The 15280-nt window shown below is 44.7% G+C and overlaps 2 protein-coding genes across 10 annotated transcripts in view; both read right to left on the bottom strand.

The window, feature by feature from the left end:
• Positions 1-527: 527 nt before the first annotated feature.
• On the bottom strand, positions 528-2377 carry gp9 (glycoprotein IX (platelet)). Its single transcript, XM_037104707.1, has 2 exons — positions 2222-2377; positions 528-1403 (listed from the first exon to the last, which is right to left on the bottom strand). Exon 2 carries the CDS (start codon positions 1400-1402, stop codon positions 605-607), a length of 798 nt encoding a protein of 265 aa, XP_036960602.1. The 5' UTR covers position 1403; positions 2222-2377; the 3' UTR covers positions 528-604.
• A 716-nt stretch (positions 2378-3093) lies between these two features.
• The window catches only part of LOC119022641 (IQ motif and SEC7 domain-containing protein 1-like), a 101104-nt gene continuing 88917 nt past the window's right edge, over positions 3094-15280 (bottom strand). For 8 of the 9 annotated variants that reach the window (XM_037103744.1, XM_037103745.1, XM_037103746.1 and 5 more), the window contains 9 exons: positions 14731-14897; positions 13285-13424; positions 12210-12239; positions 11383-11508; positions 10971-11070; positions 10548-10709; positions 10009-10185; positions 8336-8385; positions 3094-6976 (listed from right to left, as the gene is read on the bottom strand). In XM_037103744.1, coding sequence (XP_036959639.1) covers positions 6437-6976; positions 8336-8385; positions 10009-10185; positions 10548-10709; positions 10971-11070; positions 11383-11508; positions 12210-12239; positions 13285-13424; positions 14731-14897 — 1492 coding nt within the window. In that variant the 3' untranslated portion in view covers positions 3094-6436. The remainder of the gene's footprint in view (positions 6977-8335; positions 8386-10008; positions 10186-10547; positions 10710-10970; positions 11071-11382; positions 11509-12209; positions 12240-13284; positions 13425-14730; positions 14898-15280) is intronic. The other variant, XM_037103751.1, reaches the window with a different exon arrangement.

The raw sequence follows: 15280 nt of genomic DNA, 5'->3' as shown, positions 1-15280 counted from the left end.
AACAGCTAGTTCGTTCAAATAAGGGAAAAAATAAATATTTCGGAGGTTGTATTAGTACCTCATTATATTGTAAATACTCAACATCTGAATTTCTTCTCCTAAACGACACACTGCCCCTTTAAGCATCTGTGACAGACAACAGAGTGCAGATTTGTCTTTGTGTTATTCCCTCCTCATCAGCTGTAAGACGAATATGTCACGCGTAGACAGATGAGTATCTGGGCATTTTCAATTGGATCAATTTCAATGCAATTAGAAGCAAAAGTAGCTCTCAGAACTCAAATGTCCTAATGTAAGTGTATGAGCACATTATTAAAACATTATTTCTTGCTACAGTATAGCTCGTTATGGCATGCCAAGTACAGCAAACCGTGCTTTTCAATTAGATTTTTCTTCATTTTATCTGGTGCATTCCACGCCTGAATGAGGAACAATTCCCTTAATATAATGAGGCTGAAGTGTAAGATTAGGAACAAAAAAAAAAAAAGCAGTTACCCAAAAGAAGCCTGAAGGAGACGTGGAGAGTTAAAAACAACTTTATTGGAAGAAAAAAACCCAAAACAAAACCACAGAAAGAAATCTGTTGAGCTGCCTTTTACTGACCTCAGCTCTGTTTGTCACTTGTAGTATATTTGCTATTCCACTGTAGTAGAGAAAGACGTCGCCCAGGTAGGTTTATCTTTATATTGTGCTTCTTGTGCAGCACATCCAGCACCTGCGGCAGTAACTCCATGTTTAGGAATGGCTTTTCTAGATCCTCTGGATAAGCGAGGGAGTCAGAGACCTCTGACAGCCCGGTGTGCAGCCTCCTCCTGCGTTTGGGCCTCTGTATGTGCAGAGAGTCAGCCTCCACGCCTGACTGTATCTCATCTATGGACAAGGTGATGGTGGATGTTTTGGCCAGTCTCAGACTCCACAGAAGCAGAACAATGATGCAGCAGAGCAACACTCCCATCATGGTGTTATAAATCCCATTAGCGCAGCCTGTAGGAGCACAGGAAGAAAAGAAGTTGTCACTCAGTTCAGTGATGGGTCTCAGAGCCACGGAGCCCGGGCTGGCACAGGTGGGCTCCCTGGAGACCATGGCCCGGTTCTTCAGCAACCAGTTCCTCAGATACTGGATCCTGCAGTCACAATGGAAGGGATTCCCATACAGGGAGACCTTTTTCAGGGCAGTGAATCGGTCAAACAGGCCCGGGGTCACGGAGGTGAGCCGGTTGTCCTGCACATGGAGCTCCACGGTGTCTGAGGGCAGATGAGTCAGCTCCATGAGGCTCACGGAGCTGCAGTTCACTTTAAGGCCAGCAGGCAGGAGGGCTGAGCACAGGCAGGGCTGGCCAGCAGAGAGTGCACTCGATGAGGCCAGGAAAAGCAGAGCAGCCAAGCTTATGCAGGAGAGCATCCTGCGGGACAAGTAAAAGATTATTCCCTCTTTGCGCTGTTTATTTGCAGCTTACATAATCGTAGGAACAGAGAGGATTTCTTTATAAGATGCTTACAGTGCTGCATTCTAAAACAAGACACAGTCCACAAAGCTATGTATAAGGACAAGTTTAACATTGATAAAGGTCCCCTGAAAAAGACAGTGTTGTTAATGTCTGCTCACCTTCATGCCTATGGAAGTTTGGAAAAGGGTTAGTTGTTTGTTGTTGTCAACAAAAGGTTTCTAGAGTTTCACTGCAAAAACAACAATGCAGTATTCTCCTAAACCATTTAAGTTGATGGGGACAGAAAAAAAAAACACCTGGACATAAAATGGATCCATACAGCTTGGCCCACTAAAATGAAGGTTTCCAGAAGCCCAAAGATCCCCCTAAAAAGATGTTATTTACAACCTTTTTAAAACCAAAATTTTCACTGTCGCCGATAAGCAGAGGACACCCCGTCAGAATGGTGCACAAGCTCGACTGCAGATCAGTGGTGAAAAAAAAAAGGTTGGGGAAACTTGGATCACGCAGCACAAGTTTTCTCTTTTTTCCAAGTTGTTTAGGAGAATGCTGCAATGCTGCTTTGCTGCAAAGTACGTTTAATGATTTAACTTTCATTTTTGGGTGAACTTGTCCTTTAAGTTTTTATGCCAAAACAAATACATGTGACGCAGATATGAGACATCCCTGTGCATGCTTTAGCTGTAATAAATACAAAGATATGCAGACTGAGCTAAATGACAGAGTGGATGTCAAACTGCTCTCTTTTTTTAAAGAAAAAAAACCCTGCAAACCTTTTGAGGTCATCCGACTTGGGAGTCACTTGTGTCGCCACTCATCCTTCACATGTCATTATTTATCCAGAGTTTGAATCCAATGTTGCGTTCGAGCATTTAGAGCGTTTCAGAAGTTCCACTGAGCCCACCGTGTCCCCGTTTTATAACTGACGTGTTGAATAATCACACACCCAAAACAGAGCAACGTCAGTGAAGAGGAGCGCACCAATAACATTGCACGCTTTTGGTGCACTTGACATGAAGGGAATCCATCTGCTCAAAGGAGATAAGAGTTAATCTATTAGGAAGAGCGGAGGGGGGCTATCTGAAGCTCTCCCACACAGTGTTCATTACTGACATCCACTGCCGTGCTGGGAGCATGGGAGGCACTTCAGTGCAGAGATAGAGCTGGGGGCAAGAGCAGCTTTAGGAAAATTTGGAATTTATCTGTGATATATTCTGAATGAGCTGGAGGCTCAAAAGAGAAAACTCTGAGCTGCAAAGACGGTTGGACACAACCAGTGATCCAAGAAAATCTACAAAGAATTTACAAGATTTTTAAGTTGAGAGGTGAGAGTGTGAACAGTCATCTGCACTCATGATCCTACCAGCATGGCTGTGTAGCAGCTACACTTTTCACCCATAGGTGGTGTCGCAGTACAGATTTCCCTTTTCATTTCAGAGCACTTTGATGCATGCCCTCTAGTGGAAATGCTGCTGCACTAGTGGGAAGTCATGTAGGAGCCTGGAAGGGGAAGATAGGAGAGCCTAGACATAAGACACTAATGTGAAATGCATTAAATTAAAAAAAATAAATAAAAAAAAAAAGGTTTGTTTGATTCACACTGATGGATATCATGTCGTGCAGGACAGCAGAAACAACGCATGCGTACCATAAGTCATATATTCGTTTATTTTGCGTTCTCAACATTGTCACAGTTGAAGTTTTACAATAACTGGGGTCTTACTGACTCACTACTCACTGTACAAACAGAATGCACATATAAATGAGGCCATTCTTGTCTTTTTCCTTTTTTAAAATGTGTCTCGCGCCAGACTGAACAGCTTGCAGCTGGATGTGTGGGTGTGTTCGTCTGTGTGTGTGGGTGTGTGTGTGTCTGTGTTTGTGTGTATGGTAGGGGAGGTGCATGTATGAAAAGAGAGCTGGGTGTAAATGGCAGCGGACTTCCTAACAGTCTGTTTTTGATTTTCTACAGCAAATGTCAGTTCAAGACAGCCGGAGGCAGAGACAATCGATATGTTCATAAATCACCCCTCTGATCCATCTACGAGGTGGCGATGTATATACATCCTGATCTTGACTGCAGATATCAGAATAGAGTACTGATCATATACACATTATGTACAGTTCTTTTAACCCCCGTCTTGGTCCCTTTTACAGCTTCATAATGACAAAGTCTCCTTTCCAAGCAGTTCATCAGCTTGCACACATCAAATTCCCATTATTTACACGATGAAAGCCCTCAACAACAGAAGTGCAATGTTCTTTATGTTCCGTAATTTACAACAATGGCTTTGTTAATGAAATGCATGCTGAGCTGCGACAACTACCAGCCAAACATGGAAACAACAAGAACACATCAACATCAGGGAAAAAAAATCCCAAATTGATCCAAAAAAAAAAAGAAAAAAAAGAAAACAAAAACGAGAAGTCAAAATTTATAGGCTGATTTTTTTTTCTCCCCCCCTCCCCATCAGCTCACAGTGAATAGGACACATGATGATCCATGCAGTGCATCGTTGGGGTACCTTCTCACAAAGAATGACTGAAGACAATAGAAGCACTACAACACACACCAGAACAAAAACAGATTCCTTGGTTTTTTACATCATCCCAAAGATTCCAGAATTATAGCAAAGATACGAAATCCATGGAAAGACACATTCAGCTGATCATTGACGTCCCAAGTGTGATATGTCTGTCGTCCGAACGTCCTTTTTGTTCATTCGCATGAGGAGAGATGTGTGAGCGAAAGCCTGACTTATGGCGATGGGTTTTTTTTTTTTTTTTTTTTCAATTTTATCTGTGAATGTTAAAATACATTTACAACCTGAATATTGGGACAAACAGTTTACTGTCACTAATTTACACACTAGAATAGACTCTTATTTGTAGAACGTAGAAAGTTATTCTTTACATATACCCAGTTCCTTTGTTCAGTTTGCATTTTGTTGAATATATTTGCATTTCCTGAAAAAAATGAAAGTGTTCTTCCATATGTGCTTATCCAGCAAAATATTTCTGTTCAGCCCAAAGAGAAGCATATTCCTTTTATTAAAATATATACACACATTCCTCTTTCCACTGTGAACTGTGTAAGTAAGTATTTATATATTCTTAAATGGAAAAAAAGAGTTATTTTTTCACCTGAATCTCATCCTGGACAAAAAAAAAAGAAAAGAAAACAGACTCTCACTCTCAGTACAAGTCTGCATTTTTCTGAACATGATTGCACTTAAACTTGCTATGGTAACACTGATTCGTTATACAATGTGCAGAGGATAGCCTCACATTAATAACATTACATGCAAAAAATCACTCACTAGACATTCCACTGAACTCCGGAGTCTGTACCTCTCATAAGACCACGAGGACAGCCACACATTAAATTTACAGAGAAAGAAACAACTCTGACAGGGGTCGAAAAACAAAAACAAAAAAAGGAATATAAATAAATAATGACGCAACATGGAGGGGAAAAAAAAATAGGAAAAAAAAAGCACAAATTGGAGGGGACACCTTGTTCTTGATGTACAAAATCAGTACAAAGATATTGCACATATGGTAGAAAAAAGATGAAAAAAATACTTTACCGTAAGAACTGATTTTCTTTATTAACTCGCCGAACCTCGTCGGCGACTTAAACAAAAAAAAAACAACTTACGAAACAAGGCAAAAGAAGAAGTTTTTTAAATTTCTGTGGTTTTAAATTTGAGGAGTCGAGACGTGCAGCTGTCACATACGTTAAAGGCAACAGACTTGACATGTTCAACGCCTTCTGAGGGGTCCGTTTACTGTCCTTTTTTTTACTCTTAACCCACATTACTTTTTTATTTTATTTTTGCAGTTTAAAGCAGCCACAGTATGAGTAGTAAACTGAGATTAAAACAACCAACCAGCCCGGTTTAACGTTCCAGAGAGTTGACAGGAAAAGTCTGCTTTGAGGCTTCAGCCGCGACACACAGCACAGCGTTTTGAGGCCCATATGCAACAGCTGCCATCCATCCTCCTGATCCATCCGAAAAAGGCAAAAATAGATTATAGGCCGGACTGAATGGGAACTCACTCCTTTCAGATCTACATCCTGTTACCACACAGTCAGTATAATACTGATAGAATTCATTTTTGCTGATAATAATAATTGTAAGTATGATCTTACAAATTACTTTACGCACAATATACTGTACATGAAGTCTTGACTAAATAGATTATGCATTAATAATTGGCACATTTATTTATGAGAGCTAGGAGACAACACATATAGCTGTCATCTACAGTAAATACAGCACTAGAACTACAATGACTGAGACGGTCGCCTCAGTTGTTTAACCTCTCCTTTGATTCGAGTTAGTGTGAAATGATTATATCTTCACTACGTATGAGCTTCTACGGGAGGCGACGACAAAATTGCATTCATATGATGGTAAGGGTCTGCAAAACCAAAAGAGTTGTAAGTTGACTTCTGGAGGGGGGCTGTGTGCGCGAGAAGACGACGCCAATCGCTGCGACGGAGGAAAACAGTCAGCCGTGTTCTCGCCTCGGGTCGTCGTCCCTCCTGATTATGTGAAGGTAAGACAGGTTTATTGAGGGAATGGAGGAGTAGGGAGCGGCTTGATGAGAAAAGAAAAAACACATTTTCTCTGCAGCCGTCGCGGCCAAACGGTGTGTGTGTGTGTGTGGAAAACATAGAGCATCTTCCTGTACAGAACCCCCTCCCCACCCCCGCCTCCCCCCACACGAAACCCTGACGGGGCCAGGCCCATGATCAGGCAAACTAGTAAAAGGCCCCTGGTGGAAGATTTGAGTCCGATTTCCATCCTGCATATTAGTTGGACCTGGAGGTGAAAAAGGTGACTGCGTGTGTTTCCATCACAGCCGCAGTAAAACACAGTGGACAGGCCATAGAGCTATGCTGTCAGTCCCTTTGGTGTAAGCAATTGTCCCTCCTTCATCAAGTCCCCTCCTTGCTTCTCCTCTCTGCGATAAGAGCATCACACTACGGTGCTGATGCCACTGTGTTTGGGTTTGGGTCCGCCAGGTACCGAACCCGCTTGCTGACTGTGGTGGTGGTGGGGGGCATGCTGGGAGTGTGAGGCGTGGTGGGAATGCTGGCTGTAATGGCTGTGCTGCGAGTGGCCGTGTTGGTGTGCGTGCGAGGAGTAGGCCGGGTGCTGGTGGTACTGCGTGTGGGGAGGGGGGTGGTAGTGGTGGTGGTGGTGGTAAGGCGGCGGGTTCTGTGGGACTTGGCAGTAGTGGGAGTGGTGGCCGTGGTGCTGGGCCTGCGCTGGGTGTGCTACCTGTGCTGTGTGGTGCAGGTTGGTCGGGTGGGGCTTGTGGGATATGAGTGTGGGGTGACCGGGCGGAGGGAAAGGAGGGTGGCCCTGGGATGGCGGTTTGCCTCGCTTGCTGCCAAAGAGGGACCCAAGGATGGAGGTCGATGCTGAGTTAGGGATGGAGGGATGGCCGCGTGGTGCGCCCTCACGTGGCGTGGTGGCTCTCCGGCGTGTGTGCGGACTGCTAATGATGGACCCCTGCAGGCAGGAAAAAGAGGCAACAGCACGTCTGTGAGACACTGTGCACAACAGCCACCAAACTGCAGCTACAAAGGCACCAGCAGGATGAACTCACAGTTTTCTTATTTCAGATAAACAAGTAGCAAAATGTTATAGGGCATGCAAATGAGAAACTAAAAATGTTTTCATGGTGGGCAGCAGCGACGCTAGGAGCATTTCATCTTCAAGATGAAGGAAGCCTCTGTTCAATGGAGCTAACTGGCTTGAAACCGTAAATCTGCAACAAGAGTAATTATATAAAAAAACACCATTAAGAGCATCAAAAATGACATTAACAGGGGAAGAGAAAAAGACAACATTTCATCTTCATTGCAGTCAGTGTGCCAAACCCTCTAAAGAGTCACACATGCAACTTGTTATAATCAATGGAGGCATAGTTTCCACATGCAGAGGATGTGACAGGCAAACTCGTCATCCACACATTCAACTAGTAGTCAGAAGGCAGGAGGAACTAAGCTCTTTTGTGCAGACTTCACAACAGGCCTGAACACTTTCCCCCTCTTTTCTTTTTTTTTCCTGGGGTCCGACACTGCTCACTACATCCAGGTACGAATTCTCCTAATAAAGCGTTTTTTTTTCCCCCCTTTGGCACATGCTTTCATCTAAGACTGGAGAGAGACCGTGTGACGTCTTTGACAGCAGAATGAAATTTTCAGGGTCCCAGACTTCAACCCAACACATGGACTCATGGACACATGGAATGAGGGAAAAGATGAATGAATGAAATCCACATCTTTAGAAGTCCTTGTGAAGCCCATCGGCAGACCTCTGACTGTGAAGGCTACGTTCCTCCCTGAACCTTACAACATTAAAAGAGAAGTTGTGGATAAGGGTGGGGAAAAAGAAAAAGGCCCGGGCAGAAGGAGGGGCTGCAGGAGATGTACAGTTTTCCTAGTGTCTCACAGAGCTACGACCCTGCCACAGAGAGGAAGAACCAAATGAAAAACCGCTTGGATGTGATTGAATGAAAAGACAGAGACAGGTGACAAGGGGGGGGTCAGAGGAGGGGATTAGTAGAGTCATGCTTGTTTGAAGGTAAAAGTGTATATTGGTCATATAACATGACCAAAAAAAAAAAAAAACAGGAGATCGCTGGCTTCCACAAAGGGGCAGGATCAGAGGCAGGCAACCCATGCATGCACACTAACTGAGGCAAGCAGGTTATAAGGCATCCCAGGAAGGAAAAATAAATGATCCAAACAAATGGACTGAGTCTATGAAGCAAAGGAGGTGTAAGACCAAAAAATAAATGGTGTGTTTTCACAGTGCACATCATCACATAGAGAGTAGCTTGGATACCAGCTGCTTCCAACTTACTTCCATATTGCTGTCTAGTGATCCTGCACTGCTGCGACGCCCCCGCTTGCCTGCCCGAGACATGCAATACCACAGATTAGAGATCGACAGCACTCCTGGATAGACTACAGACGTTTAGGCCGCCCGCCAGTCCCGCAGGGGGGCAGTGCAGTGCATTGTGACTGTGAGTAAGGTCCAAATATAGGGCGGGGGAATGGGAGAGCGCGTTCAGGTCTGGGAGGGTGGTGGGTGATAGGTGGGAGTGTGGCTAATCTTTACTCTAGAAAAACTGAAGCTTCAGTGGAATTGAAGTGATTTTAAGTTTTTTTTGTTTAACGCACTTGTCCAAAATGTCCATAGGGAAGTTTTTAACCAAAAGATTGCGAGCTATGTTTTTTTTTTTTTTAAAAAAAGGGCCGATGCCGGAGAAAATGTGTCCAATTTTTGGATAGTTTTTAGTTGTTTAAAGCGTGACAACTCCTTCTTAATGTTGTCACAAGATGTAGATTTGCAAAAAAAAAAAAAAAAAAAAAAAAAAAGGGTCAAGGTTGGCGAAAAAAAGCCGGTCTCAGTGACAGTCACAAAGGAGGAGGACACATCAAAAGCAATACAGTGGTCGTTGCACATGGGATGTACAGGCATATACAGGTCTGAGGGCGAACAGAGCACTCTTGCCGTTGTTAGGCACACTCAGCCAATGATACATGACCAATAATCACACATATACAGGAGAATACCTGATGTGTATGGAAAGAACACAGTAAATACACATGGAATGGAGTATGGCAGGAAAGGAAAAAAGAAAACACTTAACAAAAATGACCCCACTAACATGCCACATCCTGCATCGGAAAAACACGGGAGACAGGAGGGACGTCTACAGGCTTCTTCGCTGGCTGACCTATCGTTTCCCCACTGAGGAAGTGATCACAGGAGCAGAGCGTATCGGATTACCAACACTGAGGCAGACCCCCTGACTGGATTTCATTTTGTTATCAAGTTAAATCACCCGATAACTTCACATAGCTGTTATCTGTAATGAATGAGATGTACTCCTGCTTCAGAGACGGAGCGGCCGTGTTAAACACTGATATTCATGGATGTGAGATGACTGTTAACACCAAGTCTGAGGCTAAAAAAATCTTGGATCTCTTTGTCGCTGGCGCACATCAGCACCCATTTTGTTTGGTTCACAAATACACGTGAGAGGAAATGGCACATGACGTTTGAAGAAAACTTAACATGAGATGTCTCCGGATAAAAAAACAAACTTAATAGTGCTAAAAAAAAAAAAAAGAAAGTGACGATAAAAACATGAATGGAAATGTCTGAGAAAGGATCCGGATGATCGGGGGTGAGAACTGCCTGTCAATTTCATTCATCACTGAGAAGACAAATCTGGATGAAAACTGCATTTCTCAAACAATTTCTTCTCAAATAAGGTCCGTATTCAGTCTTTGGATCGGAAAAAAAGGTCTTGCTAAAACAAAGTATGCAGGGCACAGAAGAAGTTAAGCACTGAAGGACACATCGTCCAGACCAAACGATCCAGTCACGGGTGAGTTACAGAGTGGATTTAACTTCTAAAATCAAAAAGTGTGGTGCCGTGAAACAACATTTTGCTATTTTTATCCCCTTCATGTCATCACAGGCAGGTGCGTGACACCTGGCTTGGTAAAAAGCAGGGGCTGTACCTGCTTCGGAGAGGTCTCGCAGGGAGCTGCTGAGGGCGCTCCTCTTCAGGCCCTCTCCCATGGCGTAGGTGTCGTCCAGACTGGCGCGGTTCATGCTTCCATTGCCGGCCTCCTTCTTCAGGCCGGAGCTCTGCGACATGCTGGGCCTCACCACCCCCTTCTGCTTCTCCAGCTCGGCTGTGGAGAGGAGAGAGCCAAGGAAAGACTGAGGTAAGTGCCGGCGGTTTTAACATCTCGCCCGGGCCAGGGAACTTCTCTGTAATGCACTCGGCCGCCTTTCTTTCGCTGTCTGAAACTCGTTATTGATCTTCATAATTTCAAACATCCTGCTCTCGTATGTCTTAACGGAATCGCCTTTTAAATGTCCAGAAAATAAATGCCCTAGCCATCCTGTGAACTCCTGTAAAAACTCTCCCTCGTAAAGTGCCACAACTGAGTAATGAGGACCATGCCCTGTTTCTACTTTACACAGCCTGAGGTGGGCCAGAGGAGAGGAAGAGGGGGGATGGGAGACGGGAAAAAAAAAGAGGGCAGCTCACACTCTATTCTGTATTTCTCCATTTCCTGGACCTCGGCGATGGACTCTCGTAGGTCGTCTGTGAACTTCTTGCGGTCCTGGGGGTTGGGCGCGTTGAAGTTGATGAGGACTTTGATGTCGGCACCTGGTATCGCTGATGTAAGCCTGATTCCATTTGGGTAATCTGGGGCAAAGGCAAACAGAGGAGGGAGGGACATTTACACAAGGGCCATTGATCAAAACCGAAGTTAAAACACATTGGGGCAAATCCGTCTGAAGTCCGTGGTTTAAACAATGTCACAGCCCATTGGTTTGACTTCCCACTCCAGCTGGATGTGTTCCTGCGCTAAAACAAACCCCGTGATGTAAACACTGTCAGCTAACACGCCACGGAGACAGAGTCAGAGACAGAGCGAGGAGTAAAAAAAAACAAAAAAACACTTACACTGGTTTTCAAACAGCATGACTTGCATCCCGTACAGAGAGAAGGACTGTCTGAAGCTGTACGTCACCGAGTTCTTCTTTTTCTGGAAGATCTTGGTTACCTGAAATCGTGAAAACAATGACATTTTAGGGAGAGGAGAGGAGAGGACGGGAGAGTAGAGGAGGGGAGGGGAGGGGAGGGGAGGGGAGAGGAGAGGGGAGAGGAGAGGAGTGGAGAGGAGAGGAGAGGAGGGGAGGGGAGAGGCGGTGGGAGGAGAGGAGAGGAGGGGAGAGGAGAGGAGAGGAGAGGAGGGGAGGGGAGAGGAGAGGAGAGGAGGGGAGGGGAGGGGAGGGGAGGGGAGGGGAGAGGAGAGGAGAGGAGAGGAGAGGAGAGGAGAGGAGAGGAGAGGAGAGGAGAGGAGAGGGGCTTTTACCACTAGGAGGTCGTTGAACAGGAAGATCTCCCGCTGATGCAGGCCGAGCTTCTGCAGCTTGTTGGGATCTGGCACTTCAAACAGGCGGCAGTAGCACACCAGCCGGCGATGGGGCAGCGACAGCACCTACAAGGTGAAAAGAAAAGAGCACAGACGCTTTTTAACACTTCAGAGGTCATTGTTGCCTCGGTGTTAGAGCAGAGCAGATTTTTTTTGCATTATTAGCAACATTCAAAGTGACACATGGGGAGATGTTGCAATGTATTGGAAACTTTTGTTTCGGGCTGCCACTAAAGATTAATTTCATCCTTGGTTGATTAGAAAATAGGGACTAGTGTCAGTTAAAATTATAACGCCAGTTAATGTCTAAGTGTTCAAAATAAGTATTTACCACAGCGATGAATGACAATGCATTACACAACATTTTGGTGCCATTAGTGCAAAGTCAGCGCCTCGCTCCTCCCATAAAAACGATCAGAACTCGTTATCTCCTCAAAAAGTGGGGGCTCGACAGTGTAATCTGTGACCGAGAGTCATCTGCATGGCACCCACCCAGCGGTGATGTACACCCTGCTGAGCACAGACTCTGTAAACACTCCGCAGCTCAGCGCCAACCAAGAATTTATGCGCGTCGATTCTGTCTGGCCCTCAGGGTTCAGCAGCGACTGCTCATCGCTCGGTGGCAGATGCGACGCTTTAGGGGGCAAAAGTTCCTGCCTGCTGCCTCACAAGCTACCTGTGTGATGTGCTGTAACTGCGATGTTCTGAGACGGGAGGCTGTGCTCATGCATGAAATTATGAATGAAACATGTTTTATGGATACTTACACATCCCAGGCCGTGGTGGAGAGATCCAATCTAAAAAAAAAAAATAATAATAAAAGTAAAGACAAAGAAGTAACATGTTAAATGCAGGTTTTTTTTGTTTTGATTTTTTAATTTCTCTTGCTTATGAAAAACTAATATAAGAATCTTCCCTGGCAGGCTGTGCACCTACAGCCTATTTAAGTTGCCATGAAGACATACAGGGTTGTGGTCTGTCTATGCTGCCGGACTCGAGGGAGTCTGTAATGATGTTGGAATGAAAACAGATCCTCCCTATAGAAGGCCACTCCGTGCAGCACCAGTGGACCCGATCATTACGGAGAGGGATTCCGGCGTAGTTTTCGCACTAGAGCATCTTTACTGCGATTCCTCCTGAGCTTTAAATTCTGCGACGAGGGATCATTTTTCAATACGCTAAATTATTGCTGGCAGAGGAACCTGTCCGTCCCACAGGAAACCCACTGAAACAAACTCCTCAGTGCATGACAAGCCTCTTCCCAGAGGCTGCATAGGTTAATCACGCTTTTCACCTTCACACCTGAAAGAGACATCATCGCATGCAGAATTAATGCAGAAATGCTGCCCCGGCCTTCTCCTGAGGTGCTGGAGCACATGCACAGCCAAATGAGATAATAATAGCTCTTGGTCAGTATTCGTGCACAGAAATTAACTGACTTAATGATTAGTGAAACAATCAAACTCATGCTAGCGGTTAATTAACTTTGCTTTAAAACACTTTTCCTCTAAAACTAAGAAAGAACTATAATGTGCTAAGGCAGCAGAAGGTAGCCATTTTTCATCGGACTGCGGCATTAGGTGACACCTCTCAAGGGCTCCGGTGTGTTAAAACCGGCAGCGTGAAGGTCTGAGCCCCGGCATGTGTCCGCTCTCACACAACTGTACCCAAAGGTACACTTAGATTTTTCTGAATCTCTTCATGACTCAAACTTATCAGTAAATCAAGAGGAAAGTTGTTTTATTTCAAGAAAATGAATCAAGCAAAAGATGCTTCAGAGACTAAAATCACAGCTTGAAAATCGTAACTACTTTTAGTGAACTTTGCAGAGTAGATACTCACCGGTTTCTTTCCCACAATGAGCTTCTCGACCTTCTGCACCTGTGAGACGTGGTCTTCGTTGGTCTTCAGCTCTCGCTTGCGGATCCTCTCGTAGATGCCGACCAGAGTCTCCCGGGGGATGTCCTCCCCGTCATCCACACCTGGCACACGGGGGAGAGCCGAGTTAGGGTCGTCCACACCAAGTTCATCATAACAACGTCAACGTGAGCTCCCGTATTGATGAACAGTAATGCTCTGTTACGCACATTAATTACCCCGAGCACCTCTTTGTCTCTAAAAATAAGAGTTTTCATATGTTGGCCAGTTTATACGCTGATATGATGCATCTGTGATAGGCCAATATCAGCCAACCGATATATCGGTCAGACTCTACTCTTTATTTCACAGCACTAGAGGGGTTCTTCAAGAAGGGATAATAGTGAGGTGACTACAGCGTCTGACTTGGGCCACTGATCAGGCTGCTGGGAGTGAGAACAGGTCAACCATGCTGTATGTTCTATCAGCACACAACTGGTGTAAAGAAGCAACAGAGGTGGTGCAAGAAAGAAAGAATGAATAGTGGATAAATATGTGTACGTAGCATGGATGGATTATGTGCACTATCAGCATGTATGCATGCCTATATACATTACATACAGTGTGTGGGATTTTTATTGGCAAACTATTGATGCATTTTGCACACCAAGCAGGATTTATACATCATTTAGATTTATGTATTGATTGACAGTGCACGGTGATGTGTATACATGTGCCTACAGGGATGCTGATCAATGTGCATTGTCCCTGGAAATTAAAAAAAACCCCAATAACAATAAAAAAAATAAATAAAAATTGACCAGAGGTATTGTTCGCCGCTGTTGTTGTCGTCCTCCCAGTGCTGTGGGCTAAAAGGTGCAATATGTCAGAATTGGCCACCCGTCAAATGCAAACTCAAGACAAAAAGGAGGATATCCCCAGGGTGACCACTAACTGCTTCTCACTAGGGCTCGTGTTATCTCGTTAGCTCAGTGAGCCGTGCATCCAGCGGTCCAGCTGGGAGCGCCAGGGGTGTGTTGGTGATTTACACCGCTAGCACAGGAGGTTTGGAAGGGGACAGGGCAGGGCGAGCTGGTCTGCATGCTAGCTTCAGTTGACATCTCTGTAACTCAGCACTGTCAACTTAAATTCTTACATACTGCACCTTTAAGTTAGGACAGTACATAAATAGATATTGTCATTGTTGTGGTTGTTGTGGTGTTGGTGTGGACCACTCTTTGTTTTATGATATACAGTAAAAGTCAATGGTTCTATTAGTCAGAATATCATCATTTGAAAAAACAGGGGTCAATGAAAGAAATTAAGAATAGTCATCATTCATCTACAAGTGATCTGATTCAAGAACATAATACACACTGTTCATTATGTCCTCGGGTGTTGTCATGCATGTGCATTATATGCATTTTCTACCTCTCAAGTTCTTGATGAAGTCCTCCAGCTTCATCTTCCTCTCGGGCTTGACGTTGGGGCTGTACATGTCGGTGTTGAGGAGGATGATGGCGAACGCCAGGATGAAGATGGTGTCGGGGTTTCTGAACTGCCGCACCACCGTGGGGTTGCAGATGCAGTAGCGCTGGCTGTGGACGTGAGACAAGAGGACGGCAAGTGTGACCCATCACGAAAACCTCGGATTACAAAACGCGCACAAACTCATGAATCATGCGTATTGTGAAGAAACATTTTCAACACTTCCAGGAGAAAACAGAAGTGAGGAGAGAACGCAGCTGTGAGGAAACTCAGCAGCAATGACTTTTCAAAACTAAGAGTTAAAATGCTTCCAGTGTCATGAGCACAAAGTGTTATTATACAAACATGCAACAGACATAATTTTATGATTGTGTAAGTATGAACACACACAGTGTTTTCCCTCCAGTCTCCCCTCAAACACAATCATTCATTGTAATCATCGCTGGCTGAGGATTGCTCCTTTCCTCTGTTTTCCCTCTGCAGTCATTGGCCT

Source organism: Acanthopagrus latus, chromosome 7 (assembly GCF_904848185.1).
Source record: "Acanthopagrus latus isolate v.2019 chromosome 7, fAcaLat1.1, whole genome shotgun sequence".
In the NCBI taxonomy this organism is placed as follows: domain Eukaryota; kingdom Metazoa; phylum Chordata; class Actinopteri; order Spariformes; family Sparidae; genus Acanthopagrus; species Acanthopagrus latus.
Note: the sequence above shows the minus strand (reverse complement) of the source record. Positions and strands in the feature narration are given on the sequence as shown.